The sequence below is a fragment of the Salmo trutta genome, chromosome 4 (assembly GCF_901001165.1).
Source record: "Salmo trutta chromosome 4, fSalTru1.1, whole genome shotgun sequence".
Classification (NCBI taxonomy): domain Eukaryota; kingdom Metazoa; phylum Chordata; class Actinopteri; order Salmoniformes; family Salmonidae; genus Salmo; species Salmo trutta.
In genome coordinates this window covers 43,018,788-43,043,304 of record NC_042960.1, presented here as the reverse complement: position 1 = coordinate 43,043,304, position 24,517 = coordinate 43,018,788, and the positions used below count along the sequence as shown (strand labels likewise).

At 43.3% G+C, this 24,517-nt stretch overlaps 3 protein-coding genes across 3 annotated transcripts; 1 reads left to right on the top strand and 2 right to left on the bottom strand.

Annotated features, from left to right (window-relative positions):
* On the bottom strand, positions 1–9,915 carry LOC115192395 (uncharacterized). The gene is made up of 5 exons (XM_029750839.1): positions 9,719–9,915; positions 9,047–9,481; positions 6,279–6,448; positions 5,826–6,171; positions 1–5,597 (listed from the first exon to the last, which is right to left on the bottom strand). Exons 1-5 carry the CDS (start codon positions 9,732–9,734, stop codon positions 415–417), a joined length of 6,150 nt encoding a protein of 2,049 aa, XP_029606699.1. The 5' UTR covers positions 9,735–9,915; the 3' UTR covers positions 1–414.
* A 2,376-nt stretch (positions 9,916–12,291) lies between these two features.
* On the bottom strand, positions 12,292–16,195 carry LOC115192394 (beta-sarcoglycan). Its single transcript, XM_029750838.1, has 6 exons — positions 16,063–16,195; positions 14,635–14,844; positions 14,254–14,439; positions 13,787–13,978; positions 13,493–13,624; positions 12,292–13,192 (listed from the first exon to the last, which is right to left on the bottom strand). The coding sequence occupies exons 1-6, from the start codon at positions 16,075–16,077 to the stop codon at positions 12,986–12,988; spliced, it is 942 nt and encodes a 313-aa protein (XP_029606698.1). The 5' UTR covers positions 16,078–16,195; the 3' UTR covers positions 12,292–12,985.
* Positions 16,196–17,618: 1,423 nt separating this feature from the next.
* On the top strand, positions 17,619–23,555 carry spata18 (spermatogenesis associated 18). The gene is made up of 12 exons (XM_029750835.1): positions 17,619–18,069; positions 18,943–19,048; positions 19,125–19,240; positions 19,379–19,497; positions 19,653–19,748; positions 19,868–20,002; positions 20,460–20,691; positions 20,987–21,145; positions 21,318–21,493; positions 21,657–21,780; positions 21,899–21,958; positions 22,302–23,555. The coding sequence occupies exons 1-12, from the start codon at positions 17,983–17,985 to the stop codon at positions 22,356–22,358; spliced, it is 1,467 nt and encodes a 488-aa protein (XP_029606695.1). The 5' UTR covers positions 17,619–17,982; the 3' UTR covers positions 22,359–23,555.
* The last annotated feature ends 962 nt before the right edge of the window (positions 23,556–24,517 follow it).

Below are 24,517 nucleotides of genomic sequence, written 5' to 3'. Positions count from 1 at the left end.
TCCCGGATTTATGTTTACTATGTTACGTCTAGTCTATGAGACCAGTCTGTGCATACACATCATGTGGAGAGGCAGTGTCATGAAGATATATTTTGTGGCAAAGAAAAAAGGGGATTTGTGTATCAAGTAAGGTAGGTAAGGATGTGAATCTGGGAAATTCAAACAGTGTTTAATGCTCCCTCCTTTACAATCCCTCAGTCTATTATATCATTCAAAGTCATATAAACAGCTATTTCCATTACGAGAAACATGTCTGGTTTTCCAGCACAAATTACTCATATTTTACAACAATGTAAGAACAGTATAATTCTGTAATAAAATATAAAATCCAACTTTAATCTCTTTCATCTGCTGTGTTTTTCTCAATATTAAATGCAACTTTTCTTAAATCAGCACAAACAAATACAGTTGGTCTTAAGCCTCACTGTGTCTTACAGTGGAGAAGGTCAGGTCAGAACCATCCCTCTCAGAGATCTCACTATGCTGTGTGGCCATAATGGTATCTGGGGTAACGCTCTGATACTGACGAGCTGTGCCGAATGGTTTAGCAGCCAATAACCCCATATAGTTCTCTCCCTCATCTCCCTGTGTCATTGAAGTACTGCCAAATCCATCCATGGCTCTCCGCCTCTGTTGTCCCCTGCTCCTCCATCCAGAACCAGCTGCCTCTTCTCCCTCTGGGAAAGGTGGTGGTGTTCCTGGGGCAGCAGGTGGAGCCAGGTGGGGCTGAACGTCTACAACTAAACGCCTCCTATGGTGGGGGATTTGGAGTGGAGACTCTATAGGCCTCGCCTCATCAGTGGAAGTGGAGAAAAAGGGTGATGTTTTTGGCAAAGACCGTTGGGGATAGGGATTGGTTTCTTCCTTAAAGCCTCCGTCCTTTCTGCTAATGCTACGCTCTAGTATGGGACTGCTGTAGTCTGCTCTGGCTCTCCTGTCCACCTCATCTGTGCTGCTGTCTGAGTTGATATTGAGAGCACTCCTTTGAGAGAAAGAAACATTCATGTTTGTAGAACTGTCCTTTGTGTCCCACCTTCGTGTCTCTGACAGTGCCTTCAGACCACCAAGCCCTGGCCTTTCCCACCTGTCCTCTGCTCCGGTCTTCCTCTCCACCTCATCTGTGGTACTGGCTGAGTTGTAAAGGCTGATATTGAGAGCTCTTCTTGGGGCGAAGGAGACATTAATAGGTGTGTCCCCAGGACTGAGCGAGAAACCTGTGACTTCTCTCCCTGGTTTCTTTGTGTGTTCTGTAAGCTCATCTCCATTCTCACTGCTAGCAGAGGGTGATTCGGCAAGTGTAGCATCCTGAGATGGCTGGATATTCTGATGCCTCCGGAGTCCAGGGATGTAGAGTGGAACTGGTGGCTCCTCAGTTCTCGCCCTTTCTGAGGAGGTGGAGGAAAATATTGATGCTTTGGGAGCAGGCTTGGCATCTTCCTGAAAACCTCTATCATTTGTGGTGGTGATACTCTCATACTTTGACTCTGATGATTGATTTTGAAAACTCTCCTTGGAGAAGCCGATATTGAGAGCTTTCCTCGGAACAAAAGAGACATTAATGGGTGTGTCTCTAGGACTGAGAGATGGATACTTATATGTGACATCAGGGACCTTAGCTTTCTCCTCTTTTCTGTTTTGGTTCATTGCAGTCTCATCTTCACTCTCACTGCTGGAAGAGGGTGATTCAGAGTTATGTGATGTTCGTAGGGAAGCAGGTGGAGTTTCCTGATGAGGCTGAATATCCACATGTCTCCTGAAACGAGGGATATAGAGTGGAACAAGAGACTCTTCATCCCTTGTCCCATCTGAGGGAATTGAAGATTTGGGAAAGGGCTCCTTTGTACTGATGGCAATCTGGGAGGTTAGACCCATGCCAGTCAAACTTGGCTCTGATTGATATTGAAAACCCTCCTTGGAGAAGCCAATATTGAGAGCTTTCCTTGGTGCAAAAGAGACATCAATGCCTTCGGGAATGAAAGATGAATCAGGGACCTGAGATTTCTCTTCCCTTTTTTGATTCATTGTCGTCTCATCCTCACTTTCACTGTTAGAAGAGGATGAACCAGCATGTGGGCGTGAACCTGGGGCAGCAGGTGGAGTTTCCTGAGTGGCCTGAATATCTAAATGTCTCTTGAGGCTGGGGATATCTAGTGGAGTCTCTCTAGTCGTTGTCCCTTCTGGGAATCGATGTTGGGGAAGCGGCTCCTTTGGGGTGATATCACTCTGAGAGGAGAGATCCAAGCTAGGCGACCTTGTCTCAAGCTCTTGTTGATATTGAAAACCCTCCTTGGCGAAGCTGATATTGAGAGCTTTCCTTGGGGCTATAGAGACATTAATGTCTCCAAGACTGAGAAATGGATCCTTGTGTGTGACATCTGGGACCTCTCTGTCAAGTTCCTTACTCTCACTTCCAGAAGAGGATAAACCAGAGGGTGGTGGTGTTTGTGGGGCAGCAGGTGGAGTCTCCTGAGGAGGCTGAATGTCCACATGTCTCTTGAAACTGGGGATATAGAGTGGAACTAGAGACTCTTCATCCCTTGTCCCATCTGAGGGAATTGAAGATTTGGGAAGGGGCTCCTTTGTACTGATGGCAATCTGGGAGGTTAGACCCATGCCAGTCAAACTTGGCTCTGATTGATATTGAAACCCCTCCTTGGAGAAGCCAATATTGAGAGCTTTCCTTGGTGCAAAAGAGACATCAATGCCTTCGGGAATGAAAGATGAATCTGGGACCTGAGATTTCTCTTCCCTTTTTTGATTCATTGTCATCTCATCCTCACTTTCACTGTTAGAAGAGGATGAACCAGCATGTGGGCGTGAACCTGGGGCAGCAGGTGGAGTTTCCTGAGTGGCCTGAATATCTAAACGTCTCTTGAGGCTGATATCTAGTGGAGTCTCTCTAGTCGTTGTCCCTTCTGGGAATCGATGTTGGGGAAGCGGCTCCTTTGGGGTGATATCACTCTGAGAGGAGAGATCCAAGCTTGTCAACCTTGTCTCAAGCTCTGATTGATATTGAAAACCCTCCTTGGAGAAGCCAATATTGAGAGCTTTCCTTGGAGCAAAAGAGACATCAATGCCTGCAGGAATGAAAGATGAATCTGGGACCTGAGACTTCTCTTCCCTTTTTTGATTCATTGTAGTCTCATCCTCACTTTCACTTCTAGAAGAGGATGAACCAGAGGGTGGTAGTGTTCGTGGTGGAGCAAGTGGAGTGTCCTGAGGAGGCTGAATATCCAGATGTCTCCCGAGGCTGGGGATATAGAATGGAGCTGGAGACTCTCCAGCCCTTGTCCCATCTGAGGGCAATGAAGGCTCCTTTGGGGTGATGGCACTCTGGAAAGAAAGACCCAAGCCAGTCAACCTTTTTTCAGGCTCTGGTTGATATTGAAAACCTTGCTTGGAGAAGCCGATATTGAGAGCTTTCCTTGGAGCCAAAGAGACATTAATGTCTCCAAGACTGAGAGATGAATTCTTCTGTGACACATCTGGGACCTCTCTGTCAAGTTTCACTGAGTTATCTGTAGTCTCATCTTCACTCTCACTGCTGGAAGAGGATTCAGAGGGTGGTGGTGTTTTTGCGGGAGCAGGTGAAGCTTCCTGAGGAGGCTGAATATCTAAACGCTTACGGACTCTGGGGATGTAGACTGAAACTGGTGGATCTTCAACCCTTGCCACATCTGAGGGCAATGAAGGTTGGGGAAGGGGCTCCTTTGTGCTGATGGCACTCTGGGTGGTTAGATCCAAGCCAGTCAACCTTGTCTCAGGCTCTGGTTGATATTGAAAACCATCCTCAGAGAAGCCAATATTGAGAGCTTTTCTTGGGGCCAAAGATACATTAATGTCTCCAAGACTGAGATATGGACCTTTGTGTGTGACAGCTGGGACTTGAGCTTCATCCTCCTCTTCCTCATCACTATCCCTGTTCACTGTGTACTTTGTGGGTTCATCACTACTATCACTGGATAAATCAGAGTGCTCTGAAAACACATGAGAGCGTTGAACTCCCTGTCTCGGTTCACTCACATGAAATCCTTCCTCATCTGGAGAGGGACTGACGGGGTCCTTATAGTGCTGCTTGTCCAAACTGACATCATGTTTGAGATAGGGGTTCGCTGCAGCAAGGTCTGTGGTGCTATCATGTGTAAGCAGTGCATCCTGGAAAATCTCCTTCTCCTTCACTACCTCCGCCTCTGGGTTCACCGTGTACTCTGTAGGTTCATTCCCACTGTCACTTGAGTTGCTGGAGCTGGACTTATCATTCTCCCTCTGGTCTTTCACAAGCGTTTCTTTATTCCGCGCTTGTTCATACTCTTTTCTCAACTGATCGGCAAAAGCAGAACCTGAGAGATCTTGACTACTGGACCGTGCCGATGCACTTTGGATGGAATCAGGGAACTCAAAGCTCTCTCCGCTGTCATTCCACAGCTCAGGATCCATGGGGTTGAGATAAGCAAATCCAGGGATCTCACCCACTCTGCCAATGTTGATCTGTGGCACATCAACTGGTTTAACCGTAGGGAAATCTGAACTCCGCTCAAAGGAGTCGTCTTCCTTCTGGGGGGTTCGATGCTCCCAGGAATTATTCTGGGTCTTGCGCTCCTCCAGTCTCTGAGGCAAATTGTCTTTGGGCCAGTTCATATCCTTACCCCTATCTGGACTCTCCTGGCCAGAGTGTGAAGACACAGACGAGCTTCGACACCCCTGCAACTGTTCTGGGTCAGGGATGGATTCAAACTCCATGCCGTGGGTATGGCCTGAGTAAGCGCCCCTTTGTGATTCACTCAGAGACATATCAGAGAGGTCTCCACTGTGAGTGTCTGTCTCTGGGTTGTCATGTCGGAGGCTTCCTGAGCTGGCAGAGTCCCGTGCCCTAGGCTTCTCCTCCTCAGGCGGGTGATAGACCTCAAGGGAGGGGTGTGAGGTATCCCTCTCCTGAACATTCTCATATGTTGCATCATATTCCCCAGCGAGGTTGTCCTGCATGCCATTAGCCAAAGTATCATAGTATGGAATGCTATTCTGATCCCTTAGTTCTGAAGGATGTCCGCTAAATGTCACTCTCCTCTCCCTGTGTGTCCCTAGTTCCTCTCGCTCATCCTCATCTGAATAGGCCATGTTGTCGTAGGGGGCCTGCCCAGCAGAGGAGACCGATTGTGGTGGGGAGGCGCTTTGCTTGGTACGGTTACAGCAGCTACAGCACCTCCTCCAGAGAGCGTCCAGGAGAGGTCTGGTCAGAGCACCAATTACAAATGCTACCAGGAAGGTGATGAACACAGACAGGCAGACAGCCAGGACCAAGTCAGACTGTGTTCTCTGGGTAGACCTGTGGAGGTCTAGAGAGTTCAGGTCTGTCTCCTGACCTTCCCCATGGATGCTGCCTAACTCTGTGTTCATCTGTAGCCGCTCCCTGAGTAAACTCCTTGTGTCTCTGGTTTTCCTCTGTGTCTTGTGAACGCGCAGGTTGAATACAGACACAGACTCCTCGTCTGGCCCAGAGACGCACACGTACAGTCCTGCGTCTCGCTCTGTGATGTCACTGATCAGCAGGCCTGCCTGGCTCCCAGGAACTTGTCCATTGGGCGTCCACCATATTGAATCTAGAACAAATACACAAACAGTGGGAGACTATTATAAAGTGTGATTACAATTCGCATGGTTGTTAGCTATATACTCAACACACACAAACAAAGAAATGAAAGGTCCAATGCATCTGTTTTTAATTCTGGATAACAATTAAGTACCTTACTGTGATTGGACCTTACTGTGATTGGACCGAGTTTGGGAGACCGTGGTGTAATGTATCAGAAGTGAAAGAAGTGTGTTACCTTGCTTTGGAGAGCCACAGGGCAGCAGGATCTCTGTCCCTTTATCCACTGTCACATCCTGGTGGAGCCCCGCCCTCTTCTCAGCTGTAGAGCAGGTGAGGTCACTGTCCTCCAGGTGTAACAGGTCTCTACCTGCCTGGGTGGAGGGGGACGTACACACCACCCCCCTCCAGGTCTGCTGCAGGGCCCTGTCCCTGTCGTAGGCCATCTTCCTCCTCAAGCTCCTCAGGCTGCAGTCACACCTCCACCTGTTCCCACTCACCTCCACCAGAGCATTCAGGTTACGCAACGACAGGTAGGCTGATGGAGTGATCGTGGTCAACAAGTTGAAGCTCAGATCCAGGACCTTGAAGGATGACATTATGAACATGAATATCAAAAATCTGGTCAGGTGGGAAGAAAAGGATAACAAAATGGCTGTTATGATGTTGTAGTTATCACGTGTATAGTTACCCTGAGCTCTGGCAGGTCCCTCAGGGCCTGTGGGTGGAGGCTGGAGATACGGTTGTGCTGCAGGTGGAGCTCTCTCAGAAGGGGGCACCTGCTCAGGTCTCCAGGTCGCAGGTCAGAGATCCTGTTGTGGGAGAGCTGCAGCACCTGTAGGAACTCACTGCCTCCCAGGCCTGAAGGACAAAGCACAAAGATAGTCCTAACATTAGAGTAACATTGGTGTAATTACACAGATGACTGGGGCGGCCCCTGTTTGTCCTCAGTGTAAATGCACAGAGGATAGTAATTGTAAGGTGTGAGTCCCCTGCTCACCTTTGTACTGTTCTATACAAGGGCAGCAGTCCGACATTCCTCTCAGAGCTTTACAAGCAGCAGACCAACCTGAGATGAATGAATACCTTCCCTTACAGCTCCCTATACCTGACAGGTCTAACAGTATTTGAGTGATTGACAATAACATGGTAGAGTACTTGTAACCGCTTTGTTTTTAACTACGCTATACATTCCATCCTGGGATCAGTTGTGGAAAAAGTAACCACTTGTCATACTTGAGTAAAAGTAAAGATACCTTTATAGAAAATGACTCAAGTAAAAGTTAAAGGCACCTGGTAAAATACTACTTAAGTAAAAGTCTAAAAGTATTTGGTGGTAACACTTTACTTGACACTTAGCGTCATAACCATGTCATAATATGTCAGAAAAACTGACATAACATGTCATAGCCTGTTATGACACATATTGCGTTATTTTATGGCTGGTTATGACACCTACAAAATAGTGTAAAAACACACACAACCTACCATGGTAGTTATTTTATGGCTGGTTATGACATCTACATAAGAGTGTCAAAATCCACAAAACCTACCACCCAAGGCAAAAGATTCCATTACATCATAGCCTGTGTCAACAGTATGTTTATGTTGTGTATATATATATATATATATATATATATATATATATATATATTTATTTTTTTTTAAATGTATTGACCATATTAAATTATAATTGTAATTGCGCACACATTGATGTCAGACATGCACCTACCCCAATGCTCTGTTGCTGATGACTGGGATGGATGCAGGAGCAGATGTCAGGAGCAGGACCAGACACCCTCTTTTTGACTGATGACTAATATAAGGGCATGTACATGGAAAGGCCTGTCTGGCTTATATAATTATGAAGCTCATAATGCTTCATGACAGTGTCATAAAGTGTATTTTCTTAGTCCAAGTTAAGTAACACAGGATGGTCATAATGCTTCATGACAGTGTCATAAAGTGTATTTTCTACAAACTATTTAAAATATGATTAAAAAAAACATGACTAAAGAATTCATTACACTAACAACAAAGGATTTAAGAAACAAACTTTCAAACAAAAGGAAACTTCTTGGCAGGGGAAAAACTCATTTGAATGAATGTGGGTTTTGACACTCTTATGTACTATGTGTCATAACCAGACATAAAATAATGCAATGCATGTCACAGCAGGTGTAAATGTATGGGTCATGACAGTTTATGTATGACAAGTTATGTCAGCTGTTATAAGCATGTCATATTGTGTTATGACACTGGGTGTCAAGTAAAGTGTTACCCAAAAATATACTTAAGAATCAAAAGTAAGAGTATAAATAATTTCCAATAGCTTACATTAAGCAAACCAAACGGCACAAGGTTCTTGTTTTGTATTTATTTACGGATAGCCAGGAGCACACTCCAACACTCAGACATAATTTGTTGAGTCGGCCAGATTCAGAGGCAGTAGGGATGACCAGGGATGTTCTCCTGATAAGTGTGTGAAATGGACCATTTTCCTGTCCTGCTAAGCATTCAAAATGTAACAAGTACTTTTGGGTGTCAGGATAAATGTATGGGGTAAAAAGTACATTATTGTCATACTTGAATGTAATGAAGTAAAAGTAAAAGTTGTCCAAATATCAATAGTAAAGTACAGATACCCCCAAAAATGACCTAAGTAGCACTTTAAAGTATTTTTACCTAAGTGCTTTACACCACTGCCTGGGACTACAAACAAATCGCTGGGGTTGGGTAGAAATATGTGTACTGTTATGACTGATTAAAGCCAAGGATTTTCTATTGACAGCACTTATTTCACACTATGATTTTCAGTCTCCCCAGTCTCCTCTTTTCTCTAGGGTGAGACTGCTGAGCTGAAGTGAGACATTGTGGGCCTGGGCTTCATTAGAGGAGCACTGGGAGACTGTGAGCAGAATATCAAGCAGCATAGAGAGGCCTCTGTCTGTCTCACAGAGCTCACATAAAAACTGCCCACAGTCCTCACAAACCTCAAACTAGGAGAAAACACTCAGTCACCAGTGAATATATATAAAACTCAAAGGTTCAACTCTTCTGATGGAATGTTGACAAAGAGCGATTAAATACTACTGTAAAATGATGATTGAGGTGTGGCTCTCTTTTAAAATACAATCATTGCACTTTTACACCCTCTTATGAGCCATTGGAATGTCAGTAAACAGCCTCTAAAGATTGGCTGAAGATTGTGCAATGATTTGTCAAGTTATTTTTGTGATTGGCAGGGCTGGTTTAATCATTTTCCTATAGAGCAAAGTCCTAATTATTAAGGATAATCATTCATAGGCGTATGGGTGGGAATGTGTGTGTGTGTGAGCATGTGTGCTTATTTACTGTATGTGTGTTAGGCAAAGTCACATTTTCATGATTAGTGTAACTACATGTATAGTACAGCGAAGCAATTCCTTATGTATTTGTGTGTGTGTGAGAGAGACTCACCTTCAGGAATCATCTCTAGCTGGTTCCTCTCAGCAGAGAGCAGCTGCAGAGTTGGGGCCCAGGACACACATCTCCCTCGGCTATGTGAGAGGGGGATTTTCCAATGTTTACCCCTCCAGGTCCTCCGCACACACAGAGACAGGTGAGTGATGCTGTTGTGTCCAAGCCATAGATTCTTAAGCCCCCAACTTGGCCATGAGGGGGTAATGGACTTCAGGAGGTTGTGAGATAGATCTAGTTCAGTGACAGTGGATGGAACATGTTGTTGGGCCTGGGAAAGGCCAGCGAAGGAACAATTTAGCAGATCTTTCTGACAAAGGCAGGGCTCCGGACAAGCAGGGGGAACGGGAGAACACTGGAGCCCCTGGATGAGGAGGAGCAGCACTGCAGCACAGAACATCCACTGAGACACGGCCATCACAAACAGCCCTGTGCCTATATAGGTAAAACAAGAGAGAAAAACTAAAGTTAGCGAAATGTGAGTTTCAACATGAAAGACAATCTGAACACATACAGTATTAAATATTAATCTAATACTTCTAAACACATACAAAAACACCCAAATGGAATCAAAACATACACATTACTCTCAAATGTAGAAATCAAACTGCAATATTGGCACACGTCATAAACAAAAATCTAAATGAATACGTAAAAAAAATTCTAACTCACCCTTCCGTGTCCGCATTGTATACAACCGAAGCGAACTTGTGACTCTCACTCTCTCCCCACCCAGTGCACCGGCAAAGGTAGCATATTATTTTACTTTGTCTCCTGTAGTTTCAGATCAAAGTCTGCAGTGTGTACTGCCATGTTGAGTCAGACATGCACATACACAAAAATGACATAAGCATTTCGCAGATTCCCTCAATCATTCACATGGCATGGTTAATGTCTTACCAGGATGTTATTACCCTCTCCTTCATAGGTAACTGTGCTGCCAGGAATCCTCATCACAAGGTCAACTAAGCCCAGTTTGGATTTATTATTGATTGATAAATCCCTGGATTGGAACTGAATTAAGCTAAAAAAGAAATCTTGGTTATTTAGCCCCTTTACAGTGTGAAATGTAATAAACATAGAATGTAATACACACTAAATTAATTGTGGCATAACACCTCCAAGTGGGCATTGTGGGATAGGGCACAAAAAGGGGGGTTTTAAACATGAAAATAAAACTGCAAATTGACAAAAGACAAGAATAAAAATACTGACTACAGGGCCTTTCAAACACAGCAAACCCTTTATTAAAACAAACATGGAAGTTAATAAATAATGGACATTTCCAAAAGGTCATTCTCAAGGTTCCAGTGGAAAACAATGAATACATACATAAATAAAGGCATGGAGTCCATATTGCTGCTTGAGATGATGACCACATTGTTACCATAGCAACAATTTAATATACACTCCAGTTAGCACAAAGTAAATACACATCACACTTGTAGCACTGCCACTCATGTTATGTTGCACAAAATGTCACTCAAAGATATTTGTTTCAAACCAATGTTGTCAAAATGTATAATTGAAACAAACACAAAAGCCCCATGAATACCACCCCCCCAACAAAAAACAGCTGACTGCATTAATCTGTAGTATATCTTAAAATGTTCCTGTTTCTGAGCATTAGGCAGTATGATATTATAGACACATGAAAATGTATTCCATTTGGCATCGTAGCTAAAGACACTCCAATCTCTTCCCTTGTGAAGACAAAGAGACAATGTTTGGCACATAAAGGATGAGAAGGCAGATGTACAGTACATTCCAAAAGTATTCAGACCACTTGACTCATTCCACATTTGTTTTACGTTACAGCCTTATTCTAAAATGGATTAAATTGTTTATCCCCTCTCATCAATCTTCACACAATACCCCATAATCTCAAAGCGAAAACAGGTTTTTAGACATTTTTCAAAATGTATTAAAAAAAAAATAATAATTAAATATCACATTTACATAAGTATTAAGACCCTTTACTCAGTACTTTGTTGAAGCACCTTTGGCAGCGATTACAGCCTCAAATATTCTTGGGTATGACCCTACAAGCTTGGCACACCTGTATTTGTGGAGTTTGTCCCATTCTTCTCTGCAGATCCTCTCAAGCTCTGTCAGGTTGGATGGGGAGCGTCGCTGCACAGCTATTTTCAGGTCTCTCCAGAGATGTTCAATCGGGTTCAAGTCCGGGCTCTGGCTGGGCCACTCAAGGACATTCAGAGACTTGTCCCAAAGCCACTCCTGCGTTGTCTTGGCTATGTGCTTAGGGTCGTTGTCCTGTTTGAAGGTGGACCTTCGCCCCAGTCTGAAGTTCTGAGCACTCTTGAGCAGGTTTTCAAGAAGGATCTCTGTACTTTGCTCTATTCATGTTTCCCTCGGTCCTGACTAATCTTCCAGTCCCTGCCACTGAAAAACATCCCCACAGCATGACGCTACCACCACCATGCTTCACAGTAGGGATGGTACCAAGTTTCCTTCAGACGTGACGCATGGCATTCAGGCCAAAGAGTTCAATCTTGGTTTCAGCAGACCAGAGAATCTTGTTTCTCATAGTCAGAGTCCTTTAGGTGCCTTCTGACAAACTCCAAACGGGCTGTCATCTGCCTTTTACTGAAGAGTGGCCTCCGTCTGGTCACTCTACCATAAAGGCCTGATTGGTGGAGTGCTGCAGAGGTGGTTGTCCTTCTGGAAGGTTCTCTCATCTCCACAGGGGAACTCTAGAACTCTGTCAGAGTGACCACCGGGTTCTTGGTCACCTCCCTGACCAAGGCCCTTCTCCCCCAATTGCTCAGTTTGGCCAGCTCTAGGAAGAGTCTTGGTGGATCAAAACTTCTTCCATTTAATAATGATGGAGGCCACTGTGGTCTTGGGGACTTTCAATGCTGCAGACATTTTTTGGAACCCTTCCCCAGATCTGTGCCTCGACACAATCCTGTCTAGCTCTACGGACAATCCCTTTGACCTCATGACTCGGTTTCTGCTCTGAAATGTCCTGTCAACTGTGGGACCTTATATAGACAGGTGTGTGCCTTTCCAAATCATGTCCAATCAATTGAATTTACCACAGGTGGACTCCAATCAAGTTGTAGAAACATCTCAAGGAAGATCAATGGAAACAGGATGCACCTGAGATCAATTTCGAGTCTCATAGCAAAGGGTCTGAATACTTATGTAAATAAGGTATTTCTGTTTTTTAATTTTAATACAAATTTCTAAAAACCTGTTTTCACTTTGTAATTATGGGGTATTGTGTGTAGATTGATGGAAAAAAATCATTGAATACATTTTAGAATAAGGCTGTAACCCAACGTAACAAAATGTTGAATAATTTTTGAATGCACTGTAGATAGCAATGTAGAGAGCACTAAAAGTAATCTCATAAAGCACAGATTATCGCCTGAAATCAGTAATACTGGACAGCTAAAATTATGTTTCATATTTTAAGTGTTAACTCTTGCACATATCCCACTAACTCCAACTCATAACTCCTTAACTAACCATAATCAAAACATAAATATAGTGGCTAAGTGATCAGTGGCTGATGCCTGATACAGGGTGACTTGTACTCGAGTCACACACAGCTGCCAGTGGAAATATACATAAGTAAATCATTATCAATATAAATACCCAGAGCACTGGTAATAATACTGGATGGCTAGAGTGCTGTGTCTGTTGTTACTTCATATAGTGAGCTGCTTTAAGTCTAAACAAAACAAAATTATAATACTGTATGTAGCTCTTATCTTTGGCCAAGCGGATATGCAGACAAACAAAAAGGCCACCATAAAAAAGTGAGTGTTTCTGGGTGTTACATTTTGAATGTTTATGCAGTATGCACTGCACATTGTTCTAGGGTATTTCAACACTGGTTGGCCATACTTGACCGTCTGTTAATTGTAGGACAAGATGGATGGTGTAACATCAGTTTGTCTTCCAGTCTCTTTAGTGGGCCGTTCCACAGGGGTTGTCTGAGGTCTGGCAGCCCATGTTCTGATACTTCACCTGGACACGGAACAGAGTGCCGTCTGCACACATACACAGCTTGTACCTCAACAGACCTTCGTCGAAATACACGTTGGCCCCCACTGAGGAGTTTGGCATGCGACTGACGCTCACCATCACCGACCCGTTCAGAACAATACTGTTCTCCTGCAAAGGGAAAGACCTTGTTAACGATAACTTTTAATGGAATACAATACACCATAGACCAGGGTTTCCCAACCCTCTCCTCACCTCTCATCTCCCCCCCCCCCCCACAGATGTTTCACATTTATTTTATAACCCTAAACTAGTACACCTGATTCAATTAGTAAACTAATCATCAAGCCTTTGACTAATTGAATCAGGTGTGCTAGTTTAGGGCTAAAAGAAAAATGTGAAATGTCTGGGGGGCCCGAGGAAAGGGCCTGATAAATATGTAGACCAAATTGGGTAAGGGGTAACACTCACAGCTCTGAGCTCGATGTCCCCTCCCATCCTGAACTCCACCGTCTTGCCCATGATGAAGACCCCCTCATTGCCGCGGATGATGGCCTTGCTGTCCCCTTTGATGGACAAGTCAGAGGAAGCGTTGCTGGTGATCTGAAAGCAGAGAGAGTATTCAGAGATCTACCACTTTTTCTGGGATTTAAAAAAAATACTAATCAACGACAGGAATGGATACTAGAATGTATTTTATCTACAGGAACACTATTTGTGGTGCTACATGTTCTATTAGATGGCTTCTGTTGGCCTGGAATATACCCTTTCTGTGGAGGCTTTCTTCACACTGAGTACTTTGACTCCTTTGGGCAGGTGGAACTCGTGGTTTTCAAAGTCTGTGCTGAAGAATGTGTTCTGAGTGCGGGGGTCAGTGAAGGATATGCCCATGTCACTGGTGATGGACGTCTTCTCTTTCTCAACACTGAGCTTAGTGGAGCCCTGCTGGAACACCACCTGGAACACAAATACAAAAACCATATACATGTAAGAGCATACAGTCTGATTAATGTATTCATATCTGGGTAGGAATACATTAATCAGACTTGGGAAGTGTGTGTGTGTGTGTGTGTGTGTATAGACTGGTTATACCAATGTATTTGTGTGTTCTGAATCTTTTCTGTGTGTGTGTATGTGTGTGTGTGTGTGTGTGTGTGTGTGTTGCCTAAGTGAGTGTGTTTTGCCTAAGTGAGTGTGTTTTGCCTAAGCGAGTGTGTTTTGCCTGAGTTCACCGGGTTGTTGTTGCCGGTGATAACCAGGTCCTGGTCCTTCCTGCCCCCCACAGTGCTCTTGTGTAGTGGGTGGACCACGCCCATGTCGGCCTTCTGCTTGAAGCGCAGCAGCCCACTCTCATGGAACTCTATACTGTCACAACCACTGGGCCCGATGCGGATCACTGTCCATATCACTAGAGTGATCTGAGAGACGGGACAAATGTCAGAGATTCAGATATATTTATTTGATTTGTCATAATCAGAACTAGTTATAACATATCCATAACTAACATTCTGATGATACCATGCATGCTACTCGCCCGAGTTAAATAGTGAATTTAGATAAATAAGAATGATTACATTATGCAGAGGATACTTTGTGTGTCATTGGGCACTCACAATGAGGTTGATGAGAGCCAGCAAGAAGAGCAGGACTATGATGCAGACAGCCATGTTGCCCTTGCGTCCTCTCAGGCCTGTCTTGTGCAGGCGCTCCTCCTCAATGGGCACATAGCCTGCCTTGAAGTTGCTGTTGTGCTCCTTGTTGGTGGTCCGCCGTTCCATGGCCTTCTCCCTCATGGACCTCTTCACAGGCCCATTAGAACTCTCCTTCAACACACAGAACAGCAGCAATGTCAAGGCTCAGTAGGCTCACCCAACTTTAGCATGCTATACTGCTGTGACATCTACAAACAACACTTTCTGGGTGGTCCCCATCAATCAAAGCATAGACTTCACTGTACACCACTCTGTGTGAGATTAAACATTAAGAGTTCTATACATTGTAACTACCACATGTTATTTTGTTTCACTCTGCAGTCTAGTTGACCTTGTAGTTGATACATCGTAACAACCCAATTGACAGCTTATTTAAATGCCATATGTAGTTACAATGTAACAAATATACTGTATCTCTGAGTACAGAGAAACAGAACCACATATTGAAACCACCACATTCTATTTTATTAGACTTTATGCAGGCGTCGCTGGATAGACAGGTTGCTTCTGAGGAATTGTCACGTCCTGACCATAGTATGATGTTATTTTCTATGGTAGAGTAGGTCAGGGTGTGACAGGTGGTGTTTTTCTATGTTTTGTATTTCTATGTTTAGGTTCTAGTTTTATATTTCTATGTTGGGTTTGTTTGGGATAATCTCCAATTAGAGGCAGCTGGTCCTCGTTGTCTCTAATTGGAGATCATACTTAAGTAGGGTTTTTTTCCACCTGGGTTTGTGGGAGATTGTTTTTGAGTAGTGTATGTTTCACCTCTGCGTCACGGTTTGTTGTTTTTGTTCGTTAAGTTTGTTTATTTATTGCAGAGTTAAACAATTTAAATAAAATGAGGAACGACACACGCTGCACTTTGGTCCGCTCATTCCTACGACAACCGTGACAGGAATGCGCGCAATTAAACACCCGGGTCTCTCTGTCTGTAGGTAATGACTAAAAATAAAGTACACTTATATTCCACGTAAAAAATGTGAATAGTCCAGGTCCATATTCAACTCTGAAAAGATAACTTCATGATTTGGGGTAATACAACCAGTTTAAACTTTCCAATGCCGTGGAAAAACTGCGGCAATCAAGCCGTTATTTCGAGCTATGTCTATCATAAAAAGCGTAACAGACTACTAGTACAGGGCTTGGAAGCGTGATAGCGTACTATGGATATTCCGCATACGCTTTACAACGCCCGACCGAATACCGTAATTCCTTTCAAATGAGTTCGTAGTGCATATAGATGCCTACATCTAAAGCACCGACATTTGGGAAACAAAACGGGAATGCAAAATGTAGAAAAACAATAATGTCATAATGGAAACAGACCTGCTCAGACGCCATGTTCACCCTCCCCCTCTTTCAAAGCGTTTGACAGCTCCGGAGTCCGGAAAGACAGTGGACTAGACCACTTCATTCAAATAAATAAAATATCTGGCCAGTTTTAATACTTGTGACGAGGTTTTTATTAGGGTAATTGTTATATTAGCAGGTGGAATTGGAAGCCTTTTTATGAAATTGTTCATAGCTGGATCACTGTAGACTACAGGCCATGTTTATCACAGATGGTTCCTTCCTGGCTAAACCAGCCAATGGGAAAGGCCCGCAACAGGATTCCAAAATAAGAAAGTCCATATAAAGCCTGTCCATTCATATTTTCTTCCATGCAGGGCTTCCAAATAGACTACAGTCCACAGACAATCAACATCAGTTTTATCCCTACTTGAGTGATGTTTATTTCAATTAATAAAGGTTTTATCAGAGATATTATGACGACACAACTTGATAATGTATTATTCAGTGGATGCCACAGCTCCTAAAACACCACCAGACCGACACTTTTGCTAAAGCGTGGCTTTCGGTGTTAGTGGGGACATTTTAATAAATGAACTGGGACACTGTATTCTCATTAGAAATACATTCGTGTCCCACTTCAATAAGACTGTAGAATTTGTAGAAGCTTGTAGATAACACACTGTTTTCACAATTTTGTGACAATAAACTTTTACTAAACCCTCCCCATGCCCTTGGAAAATGTATTGAGGGACATTCCACGCTCTTGGGAGTCTGCACAGCTTTTACTTGATCCTGAAACACCTCTACTACCCCCCAAATTCCCCTTTCATAATTAATGTAGCCTCTTTCTATAGTCTCTTTCTTCCATGTCATTGTGCTTCCTTTATTTCCTTTCCTACCCTTGTTTGTTATTTTCCCTCTAATTCCTTCCACCCTCATCCTATGCTGTATAGTGTATAAAATCGATTCAGAGATGCTATGAACAACTAAAACAACATATGTCAATGTATTTTAGAATATCTAATGCAAGAAATATATTTACATTCCTTAAAGATACATTGTTAAAGATTCATCAAACACCAATCAGGGGAAGTGGGACAATACTATAAATCTGGTTTTCATAAAATATAATAACTGTTTACATGAATAGTTATTATATTTTAAAACACTACGAATAACAGTTTGTTTTAACACAACAAGCTAAATCGTTTATAATTAATTATAATTGACAGAATTATACCTTTGTCAAAGGTTTCATATGTACGCCGGTTTTTCATGAGTTTCAACAGGTCGCCTCATATAGGAAACCTGACCACACACACTATGATGATGTCACACTAACCAAAACCATTTTTTCAAGCACAGAACACATTCAGCAACAAACCAAAATAACATTTATTTTGATTGGGTTACAAAATTACCATAATACAGTAGGCCTACCTTAAAACACAAACGGCCTATAACCGATTTGTCCCACTAATACTGACGTCATCCGAAATTGAATGGGCCTCTGAAAAAAAACTGTGTTTCACATCTTCCACTTATGACATTAACGGCAGGCGACACCAAACGCCCACGCGTGTGTAACAGTATGACATTACAATGGTCTCGTTTACAGCACAGACAGCCTACTTCACTTGTGCGCCTACATCATAAAGGAAGAACCGGCAGAAGACGCTTACGGTCTATACATTTCTCACAGGAATAACCAGACTATTACTGAAAACCATGCAAGTGGCTTCAGCAAACATTCTCAATCTGTATATGAGTAAAATGAGTAAAAAGCGTTGCCACAACTGAGATGGTACTTGTGGACAAAACATCAAGGGCAAGAATTTCTAAGGCGGGTATAAAAAGGGAGCGCGCGCCTGTCACGGGCGCTCTCGCCTCAGATTAAATCCCACGGTTGTCCAAGAGCGTTTTGAACCTTTCAAGATTAGGGAAGGAGCAGACATGGCCGACTCGCTAAGGAGGCTGGTGAACACATCTTCCTTCAGCGTTCTACAGGACAAACTTGAGTCCTGGTACAAGGACTACCATGTAAGTCATGAATAATTTATTTCTGCCCTAAATCTGTTGGCGGAAAAGTGGCCTAACCAACAATATAGGTAGGCGACACATGATTATTGCAATCATTTGATCCATGTAATAGTTTAGGCTATTGTCTAAATTAGTCTTGGCTATAATAAATGTGATATTGGTGTGAAAATCAATAGCATATTTAATGAATCACTGTTTGATTCAGCAAATGCGTTCTTCCCTTAACGTGATTCCTCTATAGAATTTCTGTCCACCCATATAAAATAACTTGATTAGCCTACTTGATTAAGCCACTCTTGACCAGATAGTAAAATATATTTGGAATCGTTATTTGGTATGTATATATATATATATATATATATATATCTTTTTTTTTACAATGTATCACATTGACAATGGATTGGAACGTTTTTGAAACAATGTAGAGGCTAAAGGAATTCAATTGTTTCGATGAAATAGATTTTCTGGCGAAGTTTGGTTGCTATAGACGCTAGTCGTCATGGCGACCGTGAAACCCTTGCTGACTCTGAAAGCGAGTGGCTCGAGCACGCCCCCGTGAGCATTCTGGTGTGAACCTGAAACGCTTGTCCTGATAGAACCCATGCATTATCACACAGAGATACTCCAGAGACCAACCAGTGCATTTGCCTGGAAGTCACAGATCATTCATTTTAAAAGCACATATAGTCTATCCCTCAATTCAATATGATCAATACAGATATTCACTAATCAATCAGCCATGTGAATGTTGAATTTTTTTTTTTTTAAGTCCTACATTGTTGACCCCACAATTGAGAATACATTGCATCTTTAAAATGTGTGTCCCTTTTGTGATGGTACATCATTTTCATACAGTGTCTGTCACCTTCCTAGGTCATCTCCTGTGATCAGAATCTGAACAGGTGCTGTGAATTGGTGGAGCTCACCTCCAAGATACAGGGTCAACTCTTCACCATCCTCAACCTCACTGCTAGAGAGGGTATGTGTCCAAGCTTCTCACAACTCCCCTCTCTTTTTGACATTCTCTAATAATGTCTCCTTTTCCTTTGAGTCAGGTGGTCACTATGCAGGAGTGGATGTGCTCAAGTCACGCCTGCTGCCTTGGTTGGGGACCTGTTTCTCCATGGCAACCTCCTCTGTCACCAACGACACCAGCCTCAACCTCATCCAGGTGAAATAATCTGTTCTGTTATTTATGGATCTAGCTACTGTACGTTCATTAACTTATTCTATTCTATTATGCTGTCCTGTCACATAGTCTAAATCAGACAGTGATAATCAAGGTTAAATGAGGAGTGTTGTCATGCAGGAGTCTGTGGAGAAGGAGAGGAAAATCAGGGAGCTGTCTGCCTCCCATGAGAACGACATGCAGAAGATGGAGACTCAGCTGTGCTCCACTCACCTGCAGCTGGACTCTGTCAAACAGGAGTAAGTCTGCACTAAACATACAGCAAATGATTAATCTATACAATAGACCTACTCATTTCTATCCAACCAAATCGGTCTGCCCCAGGCTACTTTAGTATGGCTGACTTTCTGGTCTCTGTTTTATTCACCTACTGGTATGTTGAATGCGTTTACAGACTGGCGGATGCTCATCTGCAACTGGACAACACAAAAAATATGTCAGCCACAACTCTGCTGGCCACAGAGGATGAGATACTACAGCTGAAAGCAGAGTGAGGGATAAATACTGTAATACAATATTGTACAAGTTTCATTTGAACATTATTTGTCCTCTTTGGCTTATTGATGTGTATGTTCGGAGGTTATTATGGTGTGTATCTGTGTGTGTCAGGTTGCGTGCGGCCCGTGACCAGGTGGAGAGCTATAAGAGGAAGCTGGATGTTCTGGATGACTATGAGAGGCAGGTGCGTCTGCTGAGGGATGAGGTGTCTTTCCTCACAGCAGAGAAGAGCATGCTGCAGGAGAGGTGATCAGGAACCGCGCACGCACACCCACACGCGCACACGCACACACGCACGCACGCACGCACACACACACACACACACACACACACACACACACACAGGGCCGTAGCTACAAATGAGGACACAGAGGGTCAGACCTTGGTCAATTTTTTCAAATAAAAAATCCAAACAACAAACAACAACATTTTGTTTTAGGAACTCAGTCACTTACTGTTGAGAGTTAGAATAGTAGAATACACAAGGTCAGTCATTTTTGTTAGATTGGTACATTAGTTTAGTTAGTCTAGCCAGCTATCTAAACATGTAGTAATCATGGCTGACTTACCGACGGGCACGCAGGATACGTGCCCAGGAGACCTCCAGGGGGCCCTCATTGATTTTGTTGGTCACTCACTCAGATATCATATTAACATGGCATAAGTCAACCATCCCTCCCCTCTTCCTTTCTATCTGTCTCAGGTTGGTGAGGAGTTGTTCCCCCAGCCCCCTGCCCAGACAGAGCCGCCCCTCCAGCCCGCTGAAGAGTGAGTCTCCCACCCGGGCCCAGCTCACTAATTCGTCCCGCCACGCCAGGCTGGTGTCCCGCTTCAGTGACTTGTATGCTGTGGAGCGCCTGGAGGCCCAGAGTCTGCTCCGACGCTACATAGACGACCTGGAGATGGTCCAGAGAATCATCTTCATTGCCACTGTGGTATGACATCTGGATACCCTGTACATTATGGAATAACACTACATGCAGTACAACCTGTGATGATTAGCTGTGATTCACAATGTATTGGAGATGATCATCCTAGCACATGTAACCACCTGACCTTGTTTTCATCCAATTTGATGTGTCAGATCTGAGGTTCTGGTTTCTCTGTAAATCTCCTATACCATACAGTATCTCTAATCCCTTTGTCTGAGCGTGAGTGTGTGTGTGTGCGTGTGTGTGCGTGTGTGTGCGTGTGTGTGTGTGTGTGTGTGTGTGTGTGTATGTTTGTCAGGAGGCCTTCCAGGCAGCCAAGCTGGCCTACCGTCAATTCAAGCTGCGAGTGAAGAAGACCCTGTCACCCTCCCACCTGGGGCCAGAGACCCTGGAGGACTCTGTGGTGGACTATGTCGTCAGGAACCTGGACCTCTACGACGTGCAGGCCAGTGTTAATGTATGGGTTACACTTTTCTCTCTTACTGACATGTCTGACATGTTACAAAAACCTGTAGATTCCAGTCACCTTTACATTCCAATTTCAAGAGTCTCACGCACTGTAGTTCATTGAGTGTTTGTTAATAGGAGATGTGTGTCAGAGTGTATTGGGATGTGTTCCCCTCTCCCAGGACGTGATCAACACTATGAATGTAAACCCACGGATCTCCTTCCCCCCGGAGGTGGACTTTGTCCTGATCAACAGCTTCATCCGGGAGACATGCAGAGTGGCCTTCGCCATGCAGACACTGGACCCTCCTCTGGACCTGGCTTTCACCAGCGGTGGAGAACTCTACAGCGACAACAAGTCAGTCTGCATCCACTGACTTCATGAAGTTACAGGAAACAAGATGTTAGATGTACAATTCCTAATCCTACCACTAGATGTCACCCTGGTCACGTATTTACATCTCCCTCTTCTCTCTGTCTCTCTCTGTCTCTCTCTCCCTCCCTCTCTCGCTCTCTACCAGGTACCGTCGTAGCTATGACTCTGAGTTTACTGCTCCTCTGGTGGCGTACCATGTGTGGCCAGCACTGGTGGAGGGGGACGGTGTTATAGTGAAGGGAGAGGCAGTCACCAGGAGAGGAGCTCTGGTACTGATGCACCTTCATTCCCTACTGTAGAATCATAGGTATTGCTTGAGCAATTATTGCATGATCACAATAAAAAAATGCAGAATGATTCATGTGGTGTTTCTCTGCTGTCTTCCAGTGGAGGAGCAGAAGCAGGAGCTGCAGTCCCGTTCGCTCTGGCAGCCCCACACGCACTCTCGTAAGTTACTACGACGACTGAGACCTAACACGTTAAAATAATGTCACAAATATCAAGAAACTCTTTGGAAAGATGTGTCAGCCCAGGGTTTTTATGATGCAAGAAAATATTCAGGGGAGTTGCAGTTGGGAAAGCACACTAGATGAAAGCTGTGCATGTGTGATTTCGTGTTAAGACTTTTCTTTTGCCACCAAAATACATCCATGCATACCCTGAGCCCTTGGGGTAAGTACAACAACAAAACAGCAACTCCTAGATGTTGTATTAGTGGGAGAGAGTAACTTCATCTCAAATCCAGAGGTGCAAGAAATGCTCTGTGTGACAGACTTTCTCTCTTTCTCAGGGGTTTAGTCGCAGTAGAAGCCCCTCTCCCGGACGTCTCTCTGCCAGTCGCCTGTAAACCCTAACTGACCACTGAGTTACAAAAGGAAAACAACATTCTACACATCTATTTCATGCTTGCAACAAAGACCGATTTTTAGCTTTAATGGACTGGATCCTGTCGTTATTTGTCAGTTGTGATGACTTGATGTTAAGTAGTTAGACTCCGTGTCAATATGGACATTGGTCCAGGGTTTACAGTATTCTGGAGAGAAGTTCCATGCTACCATTACAGTATCCAGAGACTCTGGCAGCTGGTCCTTTCAGAACAATCCTTTCAGGGTGCTGTAGCAGCACGTGACAAGGGTGTGTGTGTGTGTGTGTGTGTGTGTGTGTGTGTGTGTGCGTGTGTGTGTGTGTTTAATCTATGCTCATTATCTTAGTGATTCTTAACTGCGCACTATGCAAAACCAGGATGATTGTGTGTTTGACCGTAGTGTAACTTTTTAAGGACATTTAGACCTGCACAGTATCATTTTCTGACACTGTTGTAGTTTAGGTTTTATCTTTAACCTCAAACCTTGATAGACTCTGGGTTATAAGGACTATAATGAATACATTTTAATGTAAGTCTTAGCCTGCTTATAAACAATGTGAATATGTTGCTAGGTTTTCTTTTGTAAGACACATGGTGCTAAAGTTCAGTCAGAACTGTTCAACTCCACAAAAAACTAGAGAGATTGGTATTGCTGAGAATAATTATTAAGCATACAGTTTGTAAAGTAATCAGTTCCTGTGTACGTTTCTTTTTTTGGTGTTGTGATATTAGATAGATGTGTGGTTTGGATGGATTTGGAGCAATAGAAGGGATTTAAAGTGATACAAAACATCTTCTGTAACTTCAAATGGTTGACTTGAGAAAATATGCCTTTTTTGTTAGTCCTAATGAAGTTGCTTACTATCTACTGTACGCACGAGATCCAAAAGCAACATATACCGTATTTAGGGTAATTGTTAGGCTGTAATCAATGAAATGTGGAGCCTAACTATTTTTCACTATTTTAAACGTCGTGTCTTTGGCAGCTGAAATCATTATACAGTCAAATCTTTCATTTAGCATTAAACAGTGTGTTGTGATAAACAAAAAAACTTGGACTTAAATATATATAATGTTATTGTGCTGTTCTTGTTACAGAATCTAAAAAACCAAAATGATTCACCAAGAGATTGTGCCTTTTTATAGATTAAATAAATAAATAAATAAATCTGAAAAAAAGGTTACTATCAATTTCTTGTGATAATGAAGACTAATTGAATTTTTGTCTTCCTTACCCTCATCCACTGTCAGTAATTTTGCCCTGCAGAACATGCTGAATTCTAGTCAGTTATTATGAAGGTGTTGTACTAGTACGTAGGCTATAAATATACTGTGTAGGTTATGTGTACTTTGTAGGCTATAAATATACTGTGTAGGTTATGTGTACTTTGTAGTCTATGAATATAGGCTACGACTGTAGGCTATGAATGTAAGCTATGATGGAGGAGGGACATCCTATGTGGCAAATAATCCCATGACCAATGTGGTTTTGGGTTGTTCATGATGTGGGTGGCTGTTGGAGTATCCTTAGTGTTGTTCTTTGTCCCAGTCAGAGAGTCTAGAGACCAAACAGAGACAGGCAGACAGGCATGGAACACACCAAACCAGTTACTAAGACACACTATTTCGAAAGACTGATTCACTGACCATGAGGACAAATAAAAATACCATTCTGCCATTGCCAGGATATCACATAACCTCCCCCAGCCTAAGCCTATTTAGAGAGACTACAGCCATGTAATTACAGAATGTCTCAGGACTCAAGCCGACAGGAAAATTAGAAAGCACTGCTTGGTATAATGCCTGTATATGTGTTATGAATTCATACACTTATAATTTTCAGCATGAAAAACCTGCTCTGTTTTCCTCATACTCTATTATGTGTCCTCAAAGAACCCTGGTTGAAGTTATTCTTACAGCAAGAAACATGTTGCACCGTAATGTTCTTCCCTCTCTCTCCCAACTATAGCAAATTACTCTTCCACCATCCTTTACGGTACCAGTGCCCCTCATAGTGCATGAAAGGCAAAACAGTCATGTTCTCTATGGGTGAAGTTAGAGCTGTCAATTAAAAGTATGCTCCACCGTTGTAAAGGGTTCGAGTTAGAATCTCATCAGGGTGTTGATCTCAGTGGGTCTCC

Coding starts and splice junctions, on each gene's coding strand:
- spata18 (XM_029750835.1), top strand. CDS start 17,983: ATGGCCGACTCGCTAAGGAGGCTGGTGAACACATCTTCCTTCAGCGTT. Junction 19,498..19,652: donor CTGGACTCTGTCAAACAGGA/GTAAGTCTGCAC, acceptor ATGCGTTTACAG/ACTGGCGGATGCTCATCTGC. Junction 21,781..21,898: donor TCACCAGGAGAGGAGCTCTG/GTACTGATGCAC, acceptor GCTGTCTTCCAG/TGGAGGAGCAGAAGCAGGAG.
- LOC115192394 (XM_029750838.1), bottom strand. Junction 14,440..14,634: donor TGGCTCTCATCAACCTCATT/GTGAGTGCCCAA, acceptor CCCGTCTCTCAG/ATCACTCTAGTGATATGGAC. Junction 13,625..13,786: donor AGAAAGCCTCCACAGAAAGG/GTATATTCCAGG, acceptor CTCTGCTTTCAG/ATCACCAGCAACGCTTCCTC.
- LOC115192395 (XM_029750839.1), bottom strand. Junction 6,449..9,046: donor GCTAGAGATGATTCCTGAAG/GTGAGTCTCTCT, acceptor TTTGTCCTTCAG/GCCTGGGAGGCAGTGAGTTC. Junction 6,172..6,278: donor GGGACCTGCCAGAGCTCAGG/GTAACTATACAC, acceptor TCATCCTTCAAG/GTCCTGGATCTGAGCTTCAA.